Below are 20,600 nucleotides of genomic sequence, written 5' to 3' on the forward strand. Positions count from 1 at the left end.
TAGTCATGGTTCACCTCCAAGGTGCATCACTGTTGTTCAGCCACTTGGGGGCAGCATTAAACAATTTGAATGCGTGGGTGTCTCTTTGCCACAACAATGGGAGGCGAGGGCTATATTAACATAAATGCGATCATTACAATGAATTACTTAATTAATTGATAATTGTAACGATATAAATACTGAATAAAATCTAAATATGTGTTATGGAGTGTATTTGTGGTGCAGGTGGTGCATAGCTGCAGGAGCACAAAACATGCCAAATGTACTGATGTACCTTTTTGTAGAAAACATACCAAGCCCGGATCCAGAGCTTGGAAAACAGTATTATTCTGGTCGATAATGGTAACTCTAGATTTGTGCTTATTTGCATGTGCCGACACAATCCCGGTTAACCCGCTATGTAGAAGAGTGGTGTGCCAACGGCGCAGATGTGTTAAAAGTGCTGTCTGCTGCGAATTGAGTGCAGCAGCAGACATTTCCAGTACTCAGTCTCCCATATGCACATAATACATGAATCATTAATGAGCTTTTCAACATTTGATGGGACGTCTCCGTGTTATGGACAGTATGAACCCACACATGCTCTGTAGTGTGTGTGTGTGTGTGTGTGTGTGTGTGTGTGTGTGTGTGTTTGGGTGTGAGTGTGTTTGTGAAGACATGGGACAGCATTGTCTATTTGCCAAGGGGTTTGAGGTTCTGTGTTCCAACCCCAATGTTCGCAGTCTACACGTGGGCTTCCTTGTGCATGATATACACAACTCCTTCTGGCTCAATAAGGACATCTTGCTAATTATAAGAGCGCAGTTACATGGTATAGCCCTGTACAAAGTTGTAGTTAGCCAAAATAAGAGAGTGTGTGTATGTGCGTGTGTGTGCACAAGTGTGTGTGTGTGTGGGGGGGGTTGATAGACTCGGTAGAGTGGAGAAAGATCTGAAACGCCAGACTGCTGTCAAATTGTCTGAGTCAGACATCCTGGAAGATAGTGACTGTCTCTCTTGCACTTGCTCCCTGTCTTCTTGCTCTCTCCCTTCCTCTCTCCCCCTCTCCCCCTCTCCGAGCAGGCTGTACAGGAGCAGTGGTTCTGGTTGCAGGGATGGCAGGGTGTGTCGTCCCAGGGCCCGTCCCCTACTGCTCTAAAGCTTCCTGGGAGGCCCGGCCCTTTGTTGGTTTTGTCTTGTTGTTGGGTTTAGTTTTTTCCTTTGAGCAGGTAACTGAGGAAACGACCACTCCCTCTCCTTTAATAACATCCCCCCCCCCCCCCCCCCCTTGCTTTTATGACAGGAAGCGTTGCATTAAAGACTCTTGACTTAAGGACTACAGGTGTAACTTGATCTTTGAGGAAGAGAGAGACGCCGCAAAAGTAATGAACAAAGCCAAAAGCGTTTGTGTGCAGCTGCGTGTGCGCGGGCGTGTTTGAATGTTTGAAGAGCTAAAGAGCTCAATAGATGCAAAGCAACTAAGAAACAAGTTCACGTTATCATGCACCGCCGCAAATGTTTTTAGTCGCATCATATAAAAGATATCAGTAAGAATTATAGACCAGCAGATTTGCTGGACCATGAAATAACTATTTTTAAACCTTGCAGAAGAATTAGAAGACTGATACTCATGCTGCCTATATATGAAATGGCACAGGTATTAACAGAAGGCTACAGAGTGACCGTTGTGGGTAGAGAAAGCATAGGTGATGGGGTGCATAATTATGTTATTAATAAGAGGAAATGTTATGGTGTGACAGAATGGATTTGAGTAAAATATTTTACCTTCTACTACCAAACACAGTGTCTGTGTCAAATAAACAGCAAGCAGATACATGCAGAACCGAACTGGGCAGTGTACAGCCAGCTGGTATGACAAAACAGACAGACAGAAAGAATAAATAGAGGAAGAATATGTATATGGTTTCAATCTGCTCTTGTCTTGCTACACAGAGGACCATCACTTGCTGGGCCCTCAGGAGCCTCAAACAAGAACCCTGATTGTGGAGGAACAGGACAGTTTTTTCCGTTGACTGACAGGCTGACAAGCGCTTGACCTCTGCTGTCTCCGCTGCAACCAGGCGACCTTGGAGAGAGCGAGTTTGTCCACAGTCTCAGGTGAACAGGTCACTTCCTGCATGCCGCATTTCCCCTCAGTGGGAGAATAAATATTTGGACCAAGGGGGATTAGGGTAAGTGGTTTTCAAGCTGATCCACATTGTGTGTATTGTGTGTTTTGACTTTATCGCCGGGGAAAACTATTTTCCTAAATGATTTTTTAGGATTTTTTTTGCCATGACGATTTGCCTGATCTGTTTTGAAACGCTGCTTTGGTGTTAATGGAAAATAGCTTTCATTGTTACTTGTTTCCGAGGAATATGCTTTTCCAGATAAAATTCTATAATCACCATAGAAAACATTTATTTTTTTTATTTTTAATCACTCCTAACCATAACTATAAAGAGGGATCCCCACTCTGTGTTACTTCTCAAGATTTCTTCCATGCTCATTTCTTGACCTCTTGGGGGGCTAGGGTAAGGGAGGTGTTATACATACATGGCCTGTTAAGCCCTTAACCTGTCCTTAAGGGCTATAGAAATACAATTTAGGTTAATTGAATTGAATTGAAATTAAATCAACCAACCCTTTGGAGACATTCAATGGACAACGTCCAATATTTTCATTCTTTTTATTTGAAAAATAACAGAAAGATAGATTTCTCAAAATCAAAAACATATGTTTTCCATACATGCCCAATTTTAATTCTAACCCTTTAATTGCAGTATAGAATCAACTGTTTCCCATCTGTAACCCTACCTACTGGAGTGGTGCAGCGAGATTGTGGCGGATGTGTCAGACGAAAGTCATTGTTGGATCGGAGCGCACTCAGCGGTTTGAGCGTGAACAGTCCTTCCCATTGTCGCTGTGATACTCACATAGAGCAGAGAGTCTGAGACACAGAGGGGAACAATGGAGTGAAAGACGGTGCCACATTCCCCCTCTTCACTCATGCCTCACCTGTTTCAGATCACATGACCTGGAAACATGGCGGCCTGTGTGGGAAAGCACTGATGCAGGCCGGACGGATCTCTTTGGAAACGACTGGGGGAATGAGAGACAAGCTCCCAGTCATTATAAATTTGTATTTTTTCATGTAAAATTCCTTAAATCCTAATATAAAGAACCTAAAAATCAGTCTTAATTAAATAAACAATAATTTGAGAATTTATCAAAACTAGGAATTTAAGCATTACAGTAGGCTATAGCTTCTGATAATTATACAGTTAATGATAATGCTGCTATAGGCCATAGGATTTGTATTATAAAATACTAATCTAATTTACATGATAAAAGCTGGCTATCGGAATTGGTGACTCTCTAAGTGCACAACTAGCTTTGTCACTCAATTCTTGGGTACACTCTCTCGTTTCGTAACGATGATTTGGGTGAAATTCTCTGTTCTGTTCCAGAGTTCCCTCTCTTGTAATCTGCAGCTACCCCCAACACACACACACACACACACACACACACACACACACACACACACACACACACACACACACACACACACCACTCTTTCTTTCTCTGCTCTTTCTTTTCTGTCCTCCCTTATTTAGCTCTCCAGCATCTGAGTAGCCTCTCTCTCTCTCTCTCTCTGTCTCTCTCTCTGTAATCCATCAATCTCTGTGCTGGAATGGAGGCTCTAATCTGTTCCATGTGTGTGCTGTAGTGGGCCACACGCCTCCTCTCCCCTCCCCTTCCATCGTAGAAAACCCAAAGTCTGCTTCCACTCAGCCCTCTAAATGTATAGTTCAGCCCCCCCCCCCCCCCCCTTGAGCCCTGGAGCTCATTGAGAAAATGAAGTCCAATTTCTTGACAAAGAAACACAAAAAAACAACATAAAGAAGAGATTGTTTATCCTAATGTGTGTTGAATTTAACTTGTGATCATTTAAGATTGAGATGTAAGACGTGTGCATTTGTGTTCGACATGGTTTACACATTGAAACATAGCTGATAAACATCTTATTAAAATGCAGTTTTGTCGTCCAGATGTGCTTCCTCAATATATTAGAAGTAGATGATGCTTAATAAAATGTTCCAATTGATTATATTATTTTCTATTTCAGGTGGTATATAGTAATAGAGAAACATTATTTAATAGTAAAACATTTTAAATACAATTACAAGCAGGTTTAACTTTGTGTCTGTCTCAGTATTTTATTTTGCCTTATCTCTGACTTTTCTTCTTGGGTTACTGCAACACAACAGAGTCTTTGTGGGAAAGGCTGTCGGCGTGTGACGCTGTGCACACACACACACACACACACACACACACACACACACACACACACACACACCACACACACACACAAACACACACACACATCTCCTTCAACTCTGTTCAAAATCCTGTGTTGAGATCAGATGTGTGGCTTTTGTGTGTGTGTGTGTGTGTGTGTGTGTGTGTGTGTGTGTGTGTGTGTGTGTGTGTGTGTGTGTGTGTGTGTGGTGTGGGGATATGTGTGTACGTGTGTTGATGTGTGTGTGTTCACATGCATGTGTGAGCAAGCAGGCAACACATTCAATACACTGTGTATATTGTATGTATTCTGGCGATGCAACATGATGATGCATTTAACAGCATTTACTCTGAATAATTTGCATATTTATCACGTACCAGAGTGATATTGGGAATAGGCTCCAGAACCTGGTTTTGATTTAGCTCATTATTCAAGGTACTATTTCTACTCCTGATATCCTTTAAAATATCATAGCAGAGGAGGCTACATCGAACAGAACCCTCCAGACTTGAATTCGTAGACATTTTAAACATTGCTCATTATACAGCCTCTAGCTCATGTTTGTTGTGGTACAAGTTTGTACACACACATCTTTTTGCATGCTTATTTCACAGTTGTTGTTATTGCATAGAGAGAGAGAGAGAGAGAGAGAGAGAGAGAGATGTCAAACATAGAAGCCTCATCTTGAATAGAGCCTGGTTTAGCTTTGGTTTTGACTGGGAATCGGCTTAGACTTCAAAGGGAGGAATACTGATGTTGGAACGGGAGAGGGATGGATAAAGAGGAAAAGGAGAGAGAGAGAGTTTGAAAGAAAGAAGGAAATTAAGAAGGAAGGAAAATTAAAGGAAAGAATGATAAAGAAGAAAGAAGAAAAATAGGGAAACGTAGAAATTATGTGGTAGTTATACTCCGCTGAGAATAAGGAGGGGGGAAACATCAAAGAATCCGGTTGCCATGGCAACTGCATGGTGCCCGCTTTCAAGTTTCCCTTGCCCCGTTCCACCCTACCAAAAGTAATAAATATATTCATAAAACTGGCTGGCAGCAGAGAAGTTGACTCTGCTCTGGCAAATACATCTTCTCCTTTTCTAGCCCGCATATCTGTCCCTCCTGCTCTTTTTTCAATCTTCTATTCCCTTCTATTTTTTTCATCTTATTTTTATTCCACAGAGACATTGTTGGTGGGAATAGCACCAACTAATAAAGCAAGAATCTACTGCTAGCGTTCCAGTGGGCGGATTCTGTTTCTATTCTGCAATTCAGTGCTGCAAATGATTTGTAGTTTATCTATTTAAATCATTTTAATTTTAAAGAAACTGCACTTAACATGTTAGGAGGAATGGTTACAGTATGCAATGACAATATTATATATAATCAATAATCTTTTAATTGTTTTTCCATGGTTGATCATGTATAACCACTGCTTTTGGTTTTGGCTGCTTTCTTTCTTTTTTTGGTCATTTCCCGCTTATAAACAGTTGCTGAGTATAATGACAAAGGGGGCTGCAGATTCTTTTGGATATGCACTGGGCTGTGAACGACGTAAATTTGTGTAGCCGCTCAAATTTAAATTTTAAACTTTGATTGATGCTGAATCATCCGCTCGAATGAAAAATGTGGTTTGCGTGAGCAACCTCGCCTGAGTATGAGTAGAGTAGTCGCTTCGCTTTTGGTGTTAACGCACCTTAAGAACTACAGAGCTGTTTTACTGAATATCTTGACCGACCAAACCGTCCTCGGGTTCCCTTCTAATCTCTTGATGGATGGCTGCCAAGGGCCTCTGAAATGGTCTCAGGCCTTCAATTCGGAGGAAAACAGCTGCTGTGTTTATGTCTCAAAGTGATCTTTGTCCTTTCTCCAAGAAGATACAAAGATTAACTCATACACACACTTACATGATGGTATTTTTGTTTGTGTTTTTGTTTCCTTTTGTTTAACATCTGTTGTTTATTACTCAGCTGTGCAAAAATCATGCCTATTGAAACCACATTCTCCCACCTTCTCCCTGGGTCTGATAGTCATACAGGGATGTTGTTTCTTTCTGGGACGTGGCACTTTGTGTGTCTGTTTTCTGATACAAAGTTTTCATTTACATTACAAAACAATATTTTCAATGACTTAGTTATGACAACAGTGGAATAGAAACCCAGGACCCAGCATACCTATTATGCTCTAAAGCTCATAGCAAATTGGAGAGAGGGACCGCTGTCAAGCTGCTGCCGCGCCTCCTCCGCTGTTTTCGCTATTTTTTGAGACAGACCTATTTATTTTTTGCTTTTGTCGTGTTTGAGCTCTGGACTTCAAAGCCATCTGTTTGATTCGACTTGTTCAATCTAACACTCTGCTACTACACTGAATGACCAGTAAAACAGTCTCTACCTGTCTGCTGCTACCTGTCTGCCACTGTTTACCCTCTGGAATAGCCCCGTCGATACAAGGCTCACCTGCACGGGACTCCTGGGACTCCTGGCGTGCCCCATGAAGCACGCCTGATCCGACTGGTCTGCCGCCACTCTGCAAGATCTCCTGGATGCTTACCTGCGGCCATGGATTGCTGTTAACGCGGAGGACGCTGAATCCCCGACACACCAACGTTCCGTATGCCCCGAGGGTGTTTGCCGCTAATCCCCGGTGTCGCTCAACTGTTTCGCCATCTCCAGTGAAGCTACAACCTGCATGCTTCATTCCTCTGCCTCTGACGCGCTGGTTCTGTGGCTTCTTCACCTGAAACATCTACCGCTGGATTACGTTGATGACCATCTTTCACCATGACCGCAGGCAAGGGTGTAGGAACCGGGGGGGACGGAGTGGACGTGTCCCCTCACATATCGGAGACAGGCGCATTTGTCCCACCTAAAAATTATACCGGATCTGTCAGGTTTCCGATATGTGTCCCCCCCAATGTTAAACTCATTCCTATGCCCCTGACCGCAGGTGCGACTAAGCCGCTCCGGTACTCGGTAACAGAGATGTTACGCCTCCGGACCTTCTCCAGGACCCCCCCACCACAGCTTGCACACCACCCCTACATTCTCAAACAACCGAAATACATCCACAGAGGCTCTGGACGGAACTTTCAATACAGTCAACACAACAGTAACACAAACACTGAGACTGCTCCACTGAGACTGGACTTTTTATGCCTCACTGAGACTTGGCAAAAGCTAAATGACTCTTCCCAGCTAATTGAGGCTACTCCACCAGGTTTTTGTTTTATTAGCTAACCCCGTAATACTGGGAGGGGGGACGGTCTAGCTCTACTTCACCGTGATAACATCAAAGTTACTCCTGTCACTGTCCCCCTTCACTCCTGTTTTAAATGTTTAGCTGTAAAACTCACAGGCCCAAAACCAACATCATTGTTATAATCTACAGGCCATCAAAACCCTCTGCTGTTTTCCTCAATGAGTCATTATAATAATTGTCTCTCCTCTGGCCTCAAGACCCTGGCTCCCCTGAAAACCCTATCAGTCCCATTCACTCACACTGCTCCCTGGTTTACCCATGACCTACGCAAGCTCAAAGCCACAGGCCGTCGACTGGAGCGACTGTACAAAAAAAACTGATTCACTGTACACAGCCAAATGTACTCGGACCAACTTCACCACTACAAGAACGCCCTTAATATTGCTAAATCCACATACTATTCCAACCTCATCAACATTGGTACAGGTAACAACAAAGTCCTCTTCTCAACGTCAGACACCTAACTCAGACTCAGAAAACCCTCCCACCAGACATTTCCACAGATCACTGCACTGCTTTCCTGGACTTCTTCAGCTCTAAAATCCATACCATTCACCGACAGCTGGCCTCATCCTGCACCTCCTCAAACATTCCAACCTGGATGATCACCTCTGGCCAACCTCTTATCACCTCCCTCTCCGACTTTACCCCAGTATCAGAACACACCATCTCTGAACTCATCCGCAAAGCCAAAGCCACCATCGGTCAGCTTGATCCTCTTCCTACCTCCCTTGTCAAAGCCTGTCTACCATCCATCTCTCCAATGATCACCAACATTAGAAACTCCTCCCTCAAAACTGGCTGCTACCACACCCATCCAAAAAAAACCTGGTGCTGACCCAACTGACCTCAACCTTTACCGGCCCATCTCCAACCTCCCTTTTTATCTCCAAAACACTTGGAAACGGTGGTTGCCGCACAACTACAGTCCCCCCTCGACACAAAGAACCTCCATGAACCTTTCCAATCTGGTTTTCATCCAAAACACAGCACTGGAACAGCCATGGTCAAAATCAATAATGTCCTCCTCCGTGCAGCTGACTCCGTACTTACCATTCTAATCCTTTTCGACCTTAGCGCAGCATTCAACACTATCTCCCACACACTACTCCTGGATTGCCTGGCTGGCATTGGGATCACTGGTGCTGCACCATGTTGGTTTACATAATACCTCACTGACCGCCAACAATTCATGAAAGTAAGGGACCACAAGTCTGGGTGATCAGGTGTCTCACTGGGTGTCCCCCAGGTTTCAGTCTTGGGTCCATTCCTCCTCCCCCTGGGCACAATTCTCCGTCATCATGGGATCCACTTTCATTGCTAGGCCGACGACACACAGGTCTACATCTCCTCCAAACCCACCATCGCCATCCCTCCCACCTCCCTCATCAGCTCCGGATGACGTCCGGAGCTGTCAAAAAAAAAAAAAACTAGCCCCTGCTCATCGGCTCCAAATCCAGCCTCACCAAGCCACAACATACCCCAGTACCGCCCATCATCATCGACGGATTCCCTGTACCCTTCTCCCGCCAAGTCAAGAGCCTCGGTGTCATCCTAGACAGCACCCTCTCATTTGCACCTCACATTCCCGGATTGCTTTTTTTCACCTCCGAAACATCTCCAGACTCCGCCCATCACTGTCCCAATCCAGCACCGAACTCCTGGTTCACTCTCCTTTCCGCATCGACTACTGCAATGCCCTCCTCACCGGACTCCCCCGCCAAACTAGTCAAAAGCCTGCAAATTATTCAGAACTCGGCCGCCCGGATCATCACCCACACCAAATCATCTGAACATATCACCCCTATTAACATTCAACTTCACTGGCTCCCGGTGCATAACCGCATCCAGTACAAAAACCTCCTCCTCACATACAAAGCTCCCTACCATCTAGCCCCTTCATACCTCTGCGACCTCCTCCAAGAATACAGCCCCTCCTGCACCCTCCGCTCAACCTCCACTGGACTACTCACTATCCTCAAACCACGCCTTATTACCATGGGTAATCCAAACTCAACACCCACCTGTTCAAACTGGCATACTCATTATGACTGGCCACTGTCCACTACAGTGACCAGTGATTGATGTTTGGTTTTAATAATGTTTGATGCGGTTATTTTATCCTTTGTTGTTGCTATTTTATACTTTTTTACTCTTAAATGTTTTATTATTATTATTATTATGATTATTATTATTATGATTATTATTAAATGCTCTAAGACTGATTTGCGTCTTTCTGTACTTTAACCTTAATTCAAAGTTGAGTCAGGTGGATATTTAAGGGCGTAATCACACCTGCCTTGTTTGGTTTGAACTGAACCAAAAAAAATCGCTGGTGCAGACCTTTTGGGCTGGTGTGAATACAAACCATCGAACTCTGGTGCGGACCAAACAGCCGGTCCGAGACCCAGCCAGAGAGGTGGCCTCGGTTCGCTTCCAAACGAACCCTGGTGCGGTTCGCTTGAGATGGGAAAGCGACCGTGCTCGGTCCGACCCAGTTCTAAAAATAATATGCCTTTTTGGATGCAACAGGCTCCCACTGCTGCTTGTTTATTTATATTGTTTGATTAGCACGGTAAATTCAAAGATCAACATCACGTTATCAGACCAGCATCATGTTATCAGACCCGTTAAAAATATGCCGTGGCTCAACATGTAGCAAAGAGGAGACGAAATGTCTTTTGGAAAATTGGGCAGACACCAACATATAAAGTATGTTGGAGAACACTTATTATAATTCGGTTGCATTTAATACATTGCGTTTTGGTCCGGACCAAAGATATCGAACTAAGGACTTTCCTAGTGTGAATACGCCCTAAGTTAAAGTGTGTGATAAATTTGTGTTGGGTCCGTCACCTCACCCAGGTGTACCTTGTTAGGGATCGTGTACAGCGGAGCTACCCTGCCCAGATGCACCTCGTTAGGGATCGGGTACACCTGAGCTACCCAGCCCAGATGCACCTCATTAGGGATCAGGTACAGCTGAGTTACCCTGCCAAAGTGCACCTCGTTAGGGATCGGGTACACCTGAGCTACCCTGCCCAGGTGCACCTTGTTAGCGATTGGGTACAACTGAGCTACCCTAATTTTGAAGCAAATTACGGATTTGCTTTCACAGTCTCCCACTGTGAAAACATGCTTAAGCAATTCAATAAACCGGAGACGGTTACGATGGAGCGGATGTGATGGACACACTGGGTGCCAACTGTCTCCTTCAGGAAGTATCACCACAGGATCGGACGTAAGTTAATTTGGGTGGCAGTCTGAGAAGCAAAACACGGACCACTTTTATCTAAACATCAAAAACCTCTGCCACAGGATACAGAATCTTTTTTCACCCCGATTCCATTCATCTGTTCTTCCATTGTGTCGATTCACACACGAGACAATTACATTTCTGTTTCCTTTTTTAGATCTCTAGAGAAAGATTTTTCCTGTGTTAACAGACAAAAATCCAGCCACAATCCACACAACTGGCCAGAGAATTGGCCTTGAGGTTGCCATGGCTTCGACCGACGGCATCGCTCCACCGAGCCATCTTCCACCTGTTTATGTCTGTGCCAGAAGCTGTTTTGAAGCTAGATGTAATGACCAACCGCTTGGCTACTTTGTTCTTCTTTAAATTGGGCTCATTTGGGCCCTCTTTAGAACTCATTTCATATATTCTCCTCGGCTGGATAACCTTGGCTAGATAACCCCCCTCACCCCTTTCTGTATCTTTACTAAGCAGGTAGCTTGGAGGGCCAATGCAGTAATTAGAATTATGCAAATAGTCAAAAACAAATCTTCCAAACGTCTCTGTTAACGTAAACCCCATCTTACTTTAGGGTGTAATGAAGTCGTTTTTTCTGAGCAAACCAGAAAACTTGCTGAGAAAAGATCAAAGAGATTTATTTCATAAATAATAGATTTGGCCAAGCTTTCGTCCGAACACCATCCAGCAGCCAGTTAACTTTGGTGGGAAATAATACTCATTAGCAATAGCAAAGTCCAGCAAGTTGCTCTTCACCACGTGTTGTTTCTGCACCACAGAATGACATTCATTGAAAAAGGATCTTCTGTGTTTGTTCAGCATACCTGTTGGTGTGCTTTAAGAAGCAAGGTGCAAGTTAACCACCCAAAGTTCATCAGGTATCTAGTTACACCTGTGTGTGTGTGAGAGAGAGAGAGAGAGAGAGAGAGAGAGAGAGAGAGAGAGAGAGAGAGAGAGAGAGAGAGAGAGAGAGAGAGAGAGAGAGAGAGAGAGAGAACAAAGAGCGCCGCCGCGGTCTGAGAGATTGTGCGGCTGAATTCAATATGCATGATCATCAATCTGACATGAGCCGCAATCTACATACATTGCCGTAGTCCTATTCAAAGCGTTATTATACAATTCATATATAAAATTGATGAACCGTTTTAGTGCCAAGAACCAATTTAAAATGAATATATTCACTGTATGGTTGAAGACCAGCTAGTAAGGTGGATTAAGGGGGATTTAACTGGTTCTAGCCAACCCGCATCCTAGATTTAAATCATGTGAAGGATGTAACGATGGGGCCTCAACAAACATATAATACAGGGAGGTGAGGGTGAACAGCAAATGCACAGTAGTTAATACAGTTTTCAATTAGTTTCTGAATAAAATGGGAACTTGCGAGATCATGATTAATTAAAATAGTACTAAACTAAGCTCTATATAAATAAATAAATAAATAAATAAAACAAATGCCATCAGCCATTGATTCAATAGCCATGAAAATAGATCTAATTTTAAACTAATTATTGAAATAAAATAAATTGGACATGCTGTTTTCTTTTCCCTTCCTTCTTCCAGCTGAATGAGGCCGAGCCCTCCGTGCTGGACCGGGCCCAGGGAGTATTTTCGGTTGGAAGCTGATGAATATGCATGAGACGCTCCATCCCAAGCCCTCTTCAAACATCCCCGCGTTTGGAGGTGTCTAAAAGCGTCTCACGGCCGGCAAAACATCTGTCGGAAGAGTCTCGAAGCCACGGACACAAACAGAGGTTGCTTTGAGCAGCGCAGCCGCTGGGTCTGCCCACTAGTGCTGTGTGTTCTCTGTCACCTCACCAGCTGTAGACATCCTCCTTCTTCACACTGGGATTCATCCAATGAGGTTGGAAATGTAACTTTGGAAGTTTATTTGAAAATTGTCTAGCGAATATATTCGTTTCATATCGAGTTTATGGACATAATATGGAGCAACACGATAAATAGCCACACTATTAAACGTTTCTTTAATATAAGCCTACTAGTAATAAAGGTATAGGCTTGTAGGCTACAAAATAGAGAACGAGAAGGCTAAGGGGCTAATGGAAACGGCCCGTCCCTGGTCTTCTCCTAAACCAAAGACTTCATTCACCTTGGAATGCTCCCAGAATCAGGGTTTCATGATTATTATTTTCATAACTAGAATTTCTGGCAGGGGAGAGAAGAAAGGCACAAAGGAACCTGTACCTCAAAGGCCTGGATGAAAAAAAACGATTAAGTAAATTGGGGAACAGAATGTATAAAAGTAAATGGTCATATGTATTTAAGACATGCCGGGAACTGTGTAATGCACAGGATAGGCTACAATGTTAGACATACACTGTTCATAAAGCGTAACACATTACCTACCATCCTATAATCAAGACAAACCATCATGAAAGTATTGGAGAGGCTAAAAAGCCTATTTCGGCGAGAGATAGTGACTTCTACCTGGTTTCGAGGAAAATGTTTTGGCATTTAACCAACAGTGGTTTAGCGTTGTAGAAACAGGGCCTTCCAACACTCAGCAGCACCTGTCTGGTTGTGCAAACACTGTGTTGAATTGTGTTCTGCGTTCATAATAATTAATGCTATTTCAATCGACACCTGTCTGACTGTGAGCCAATAGTGGCAGCCATCCAATAGTTCAAACCAAACGCATGGTGCCTTTCAGCCAATGGAGAAAGCCACCACCAAAATAATAATTCAACAAATTATAGCCTACTTCAAATGGACGTTTTCTATTCTTAACATATTATTATTTATAAATCGAATTAAATTACAATCATGTCATACACTTATAGATCCCAATAATGAGATGATGGTTAAACAGGTCTATACAAAAACATTATATTAATTACGTGGATCCAGACTTACATTACTAGATCTAACTGGGATGATCCGAATCAAATGGTCTTAATTGAATTTGATATTCATAGATTCATACTGTTACTATTATTGGCCGACAATCTAGCGTTTAGGTGTGGAACTGAGGCTATGATAAAAGCAAGGCAGGATTCTTTGACGAATGGATTTTGTACAGGCCGAGGCCGCGTCCATTCGGATTCATTGCGAAACCGCATCGAGCTGTAGAAACGATGTAGTACACATTCCAGGCCCTTAAGGGGCCCTGCTTCTGCTACAGAACTCCAGCAAAAAAAAAGAAGAAGAGGCGAGCATGCGCATAAAGCCTGCGCGCTGTTTCGCGAAAACAAATCGAGCTGTAGAAACGCTGTAGTACATATTCAAGGCGCTGGTTGTCCACCAAAAAATGTAAAGATTTTTTTTACAATTTACCAAGGGGCTGTTCTTAAAGCAACAAAAATAATAAATAAAAGAATTGCAACTTTCAACCAACTCTAACGTCGCCCAGCTGGTGGGGGGGCGATGACGTCATTGTTTGCGTTTCAGTACCCACGAATCCAAACACTATACAACAAAGGTCGGTTTTTATTTTAATCCACCCTTGGACCTGGTTTCAGAAAAGTGCGTTTTCGGGCACTGGATCCGCCGGATCCGTTTGGACGGTCGGCCCAAACGCACAAGACACAGGCCTTTAGACTTTGCATGGTGCACTCTCAAAATGCATTGTGGGTCCGTCCGTCCATTCGGCTCCATGGCCTGCGTCAAAAGTTGAGAAATTTTCAACTTTTCAGGCAGCGGTGGGTCCGTCGGCCAATCAGATCGCGGTTATGCAAAAACACTCCACGCGTCTACTGGATCCATTTTGCAATAACAAGCAGAACGAAGCAGGAAAAATCTGGCCGTTATATTTTTTTAAAGAAATGTGGAATGACAGGATTGTTTTTAGTCACCTGTTGTTTGTGACATCTTTTGTATTTATATCCACACATCGGCTTTGTAACGGGAAGCGATTTGATTGGCTCCAGTATGCGTCTACAGAGACTACCTCGGTAATCCGCCGACGGACGCAAGTAGTGTAAACGATAGTTCTGATATTATAACTCTATTCCTTTGATTGTAGGCGTAGCCGTCTAGGCTCCGCCTTATGGGCTTGTCCCTTGCGCGCACTGAAAATTTCAACTATGCACCATTCAACGTGGGCACCGCCCACATTTCCCACGGCAACGTGTATATAAGGCAGCGCATACCGTCGCTCATCCTCCACGCTAATCTTCCAGCATTTGGAGGGTACAGCAGGTGGGAAACTAGACGGCTACGCCTACAATCATAGAACTACAGTTATAATATAACTATCGTTCTATTTCACGTAGGCTACGCCGTCTAGGCTTCGCCTTACGGGCTAAGGCGAAGCTGCGAGCGGAGCCCAAACAATGTATTCCTGCTGGACCCCAGTCAAAAAACGTAAGTCACCAGGGCACAGCAGACTCAAAAAAGCTAAGGATGTGCAAAACACAACAGCTCCATAAAAAACAAATTCCTCCTAGATCAAGCAAGGCAATGATCAAGAGAAAAAAGTGAGTCTGTAAAAACTCTGGCTCAATCCGTGCTTCATGGAATCCATGAAGAGGAAAAGAAAAAAAAGGACAAAGGGGCCGGGGGAAGACCAAGACGCAGCCTCGCAGATGTCCTCCACCGAAACGCTTCTGAGTAGAGCCGTTGAAGCGGCCACGCCCCATGTCGAGTGAGCTTTAACGCCCAACGGTGGCGCTAAGCCCTGCCGAGAGTAGGCTAAGCAAACACCCTCACATATCCAGCGAGAAAAACACTGTTTAGAGAGAGCGCGGCCCCTGCCAGCGTCGCTATAACACACGCGAGTGTGTTATAAACTGTTGAGTGGAGCAGAAAGTGGCCGAGCGTTTCACGTACATAGCCAGCGCCCGCACCGGGCACAGGAGATGCAACTCCGCCTCCGCCTCACTAGAATGAGGTGGGGGGTGAAAAGCCTTAAGCACAACATCTCTCGACCGGAAAGAACTGTTAATGTTCTTTGGGAGGAACGCAGGATTAGGTCTGAGCAGCGCAAAGGAGCTGTCCTCGTTAAGCAACAAGCAGCTCGGGCTGACAGACAGAGCGGTCAACTCACAGGCACGTTTGGCAGAAACCAAAGCAAATAAGAGCGCCGTCTTAAAGGACAGGGCATCCAAAGGGGCCTGAGACAGAGGCTCGAAAGGGTCCCTGGACAACTCGCGCAACATGGTGGGGAGATCGTGCGCGGCCCCTGCCAGCGTGGTGTAAGCACGCCCGAAACAGGCCTAACACGTCTAGCCCTACGCAAGAATCTCTTGACCAGTGGATGGCCGAAGATCGGTCTACCATCACAGCTTGCATGGCCAGCCGAAACGGCTGCCACATAAGACCTTGATAGTGGAGAAGGCCAAACCTTTTTCCAATAAGTACTGCAGAAACGCAAGCACGCTTCCACCTCGCATTGAGATGGGACAGCGTGGTTCCTGTCACACCAATTAGAGAAAGCGCCCCACTTCGCCGCATAGAGGGAAGAAGAAGGTGCACAAGCACTCTGGATAGTGTTGATAACCGCTTCAGGCAAACCTTTGCCCTGCAGGATCAACCTCTCAGGAGCCAAACCAACAGCCGTCCCGAAACATCGGGTGGGTGGTGCACTGTCCCGTGGGCCTGTGAAAGCGCATCCGATCTGAACGGTAACGGCCACGGCGCCGTCCGTGAGAGCGCCGCTAGCTCTGGAAACCATAGAGCTGAGCGGTTCTCCGGAGCCACTATAATGAGGGACAATCTCTCCTGTCTGACCCGTTCCAGAAGAGGAAGGGAGTGCCAACAGGATGGCATCTCGTCGAGGAGGCGAGAGCATCGCTGTCATGGTGGCTGAGTCTAGGCAAAGCCCCAAGTATGCTCTGCAGGCTGGGGAGTGGGTAGCTCTTTTCCCAGTTGATGGCAAAACCCAGGAAAGAGAGATGGTTTATCACCGTCATGGTGTCCCTTCTCGCAGCTTCCTTCCTTTGCTCAGAATAAGTAGGTCGTCGAGGTAGAAGAGAAGCCTGTTTCCCTGATGCCTGAGCGGTCCAAACGCCGTCTTCACACACTTGAGAAGGTGCACGGGGCCAGGGAGTAGCCGAATGGCAGGCACTGGTACTCGTACGCCACCCCCATAAAGGCAAAGCGGAGAAACTTCCTGTGCGCCTGCCGAACAGGGACGTGGAAGTAAGCATCCTTGAGATCCAGGGATGTGAACCAGTCGCCCTCTCTCACACATCGGAGCAGCGCTCTGATAGTGAGCATTCTGAATTTCCTCACGGCAACAAATCTGTTGAACATGTGAAGATCCAGAATAGGTCTCTTCTCTCCTGACTTCTTGGAAACCAGGAAGTAGCGGTAAAACCCTAGGTGTGTCTCGTGGAGAGGAACGATAGTGATGGCTCCTTTCTCCAAAAGACAGGCCACCTCTGCTGCCAGAGCCGTGCTTACCGCTGGGTCCCGTAGCCTGGTCTCCACCAAACCCATAAAGGGTGGGGGACGGCGCTTGAACTGTATGGGATGGCCCCATTTCAACGTGTTGTCCAACCACGATGGTAGAACGCATCGCTTTTGCCAACACGCATAGCGGTCGGAGAGAGGGCGAGCTGACAGCTGAGGAACCCTGTCCAGGAATAACCCGTATTCCTCCGCCCCTACCGCCTCCACACTGTGTGTGAACCAAGGGGGGCATCCCATGAAAGGGAGGGGGCTCAGCGAGCGTGGTAGATGTTACAGAGTCAGTTGCTGTACAGCGAGCCGTCTAGCCGCTGCACTCGTGCCCGATGAATGAGCAACGAGTTGTCTAGACGCCGCGCTAGGATTGCCGCGTTGTCTGCTAGCTGTAACCACAGCGCACAGACCCGTCTTCTCACCTTCCACAGACTGTAGGAGGGAGGTAGAGGGGATAATGTGGGGAACTAGGAGACTGGTACAAGCGTCCGTATCTACGGGCTTGTGTAACGAGTCTCCAGTCCACCCACCAAGCTCAAAGGGACGCCGCTTATTTGAAGCAGGTGAACCAGAGGTTATCTAAACACGCCGTCCGGCCGCCATGATGCAAAAGGAGGGAATTGTATTTAACACGCGTGGAGAGAAATACAGCAGCGCTATCTTCCAGCTCTCAACCGGGCTGCCATATATCTCTGACCTCATATGACTCCCGCTCCCCGTTTGTATCAAGTAGGCGTGGCCTATGTGAAGTAGGCCTGGCCTATGGGACGTATTGGCTCTGGCTTCCTCACCTGTCTAAAGGTGCTGCCATCTGTGGCTGGAATAGTTATTGCAGCTTATATGTTGGTCCTGCTCCCCTTGTGGCTATGTATAGTAATTACAGCTTATATGTTTGATCCTGCTTCCTTGTGGCTATGTGGAGGTAATGCAGCTTGTGTGTTCGATCCTGCTTCCTTGTGGCTATGTGGGGGCAGCTTATGTGCTTACAATATGTAACAAGGCCATCTTGCGGCTTCCTCCGGGCCCTAAGCCTCCCTGCCAGCCGACAAGGAGACCAGGGCAGAGGAGAGCAGGGCGATGTTGTTGACTGCCGCCGCAGATTGCGAGGCACAAACGAACACTCTGTCCGTCAGGCCGACGATCTGCTTCTGGACGCGGTCGGGGGGCAGTGGCTTCTCGTTAGGACGCCATCCAGCGCCCGGACGAGAAGCGCTGCCAGGGCAGGCTCCAGGCGAGGGATCCCCCTCACCTGAGTATCAGCCCACCCCTCCATGTTAGTGAAGTCAGTGATGGCCTTCCCCGGGGCCCATGATCTCCCCGAATAATTTGGCCATCCGGCGTGGCTTCCCCCTCGGGACGACCGTGGCGGTGGAAGCCCTGGAGTGGGAGAGCCCCGACGTGGAGTCCGCAAAGACGTCGTCAATGGAGGCAGCGTCGTCCGACTCAATGAGGTCCTCGTCATCGATGTCCAGAACTCCGGCTTTAAAAAGGCGATGGCCTCGGGCCACCGACGGTGAAAAGAAAAGGTGCCTGGAGAGGTGCCCATCTTCAGGCAGCGCAGGAGGTGGGGGTAGACAAGGCAGCCGTGGCGTGTTCCGTGCCGAGGCACCTGAAACACGCCAGGTGCCCGTCACCCGGTGCCAGAGAGGCGGGACAGGAAGAGCAATGAGGCCCTGAAAAGGGCCCAGCTCTCAGGGAATCGCTCTTTAATGGCCCTGAAAAGGGCCGTTGGTCTGTAACCTCGCCCACGCCTCTGCCACAAGGTTCTACAAGTTTCGAAGTCATAGCTATTGATTAGTACAAAGCTCAAAGAAAAGGGAGGATGAGCGGCCGTATGCGTAGCCTTACGCCTCGTGCCCACTGCATCCGTCCATTGACTGATCCCCATTGACTTTCAACGGGACGGACGCGCAATGCATTGTGAATCCGTGCGCTCCGTTGGAGCCTTCGTCGCCGTCAAAAAGTTTAAACATTTTCAACTTTTTCGGCAGCGACGGATCCGTCATCCAATCAGATCGCGTATGCAAATGTCAGCACTGTGACACTACTCGGGCTCTGACGACCCTGGAAAGCTCCCCCATCCGTCAGCCACGCGACGTCCTTTGACTGACGGTGCAGTGGGCACAAGGCGTTATATACACGGTGCTGTGGGAAATGTTGACGGTGCATAGTTAAAACTTTCAGTGCGCGCGAGCACACGCACGGGACAAGCCCATAAGGCGAAGCCTAGAAGGAGTAGCCTACATGAAATAGAACAAGGCAACAAGGCGCCATGCGGTTTCACCAAAAAATCGGCTCCGTGTGGACGGGGCCTGAATTACCCATACCATGCTATAAGCCAAGGTATACCTTATAGCATGTTATCAATTGTTTTTAGTTTACCAATAACATGTATTTGAGGGTAGGATACGTTTTATCATTTGTACATATAATATATTAAAACATGTATACAATATTACAAGAAAACATAGGTGACTTAATTAATATATATTTTTTACATTGATAGCATAATTTAAACAGGGAGGAGGGCATTTTCTAGGCCTGTTGTATTTTATGCATTTGTTGTCCCATCTTTTTGTAGGATTACCTTACCAGTTATTTTCTTTAATTGAGAGATTCTGCTCACATTCAAACCCCGATCCATTGAAACTCCAGACTCCGGGACATAGCTGGTTCCACGCCTCCTTCCCTCGCCCCCATTGTGATCCTCCGGCTCACACACTTTACTAGACTTCGCAGGAGTTGGAGGAGCCAGCGATTCACACTACCACGACACCGGTGAAAGAAACACTTTAACTCGTTTACGAGGGGATCGGTGTTGCCTGAAGGATTTCACCGAAAGATGTTTTGTGCGCTTCGACGCTCAGAAAAAGTTATAATACTGGAAGACGTGTATTTCGGAAGAAAGTTGAGAAGTACTTTCCCCTGAAGTTGTTTTCTCACCATCGCCGCAAAACAGCGAATTTCCAGCCAGGACTTCCACTATAAGCCCACCCGAGCCATCATGGCGAGGCGGCTTGTGGATAGACCCCGGCTTGTAAGGTTCACCACTTGCACGTATTTTCGGAATAATCAATTTGGACTACATCGGGACTTCATGGCTATTTGGTGGAGCGTTGTCGCAATTCTTGCAGTTATCTGCTGTGGATATTGTAAAGCCGAGACGGAGTTTTCTATCATGGAAGAAGCACAAGTTTTAGCGGATCAAATGAAAAAGCTTTCCTCGCAAGAGCTTGGAGTTTTTACAATGCAGGTAAAAGACAGTCAATATTTTAGATTTTGATCGCAATCGCATCAGATTTCCTCTTGTATGTAACTATTACTTCGATTCAGCGCTTGGTTAATGATATCTAATTTCACTAATAATCCTAATTCAACATTCCTTAAAAAAATCATGTTAAACGCGTTACCGTAATCATCTGAAGCTTTTGATATATTGTCAACGTTGTTTCCAGA

The 20,600-nt window shown here is 46.0% G+C and overlaps 1 protein-coding gene across 2 annotated transcripts in view; it reads left to right on the plus strand.

Annotated features, from left to right (window-relative positions):
• Positions 1-19,894: 19,894 nt before the first annotated feature.
• Positions 19,895-20,600, plus strand: part of cachd1 (cache domain containing 1) — an 81,593-nt gene continuing 80,887 nt past the window's right edge. For both annotated transcript variants that reach the window (XM_079739087.1, XM_079739088.1), the window contains exon 1: positions 19,895-20,397. In XM_079739087.1, the coding sequence (XP_079595213.1) occupies positions 20,149-20,397 (249 nt within the window). In that variant the 5' untranslated portion in view covers positions 19,895-20,148. The remainder of the gene's footprint in view (positions 20,398-20,600) is intronic.

This window comes from Pollachius pollachius, assembly GCF_949987615.1.
Source record: "Pollachius pollachius genome assembly, chromosome: 7".
NCBI classification, from domain to species: domain Eukaryota; kingdom Metazoa; phylum Chordata; class Actinopteri; order Gadiformes; family Gadidae; genus Pollachius; species Pollachius pollachius.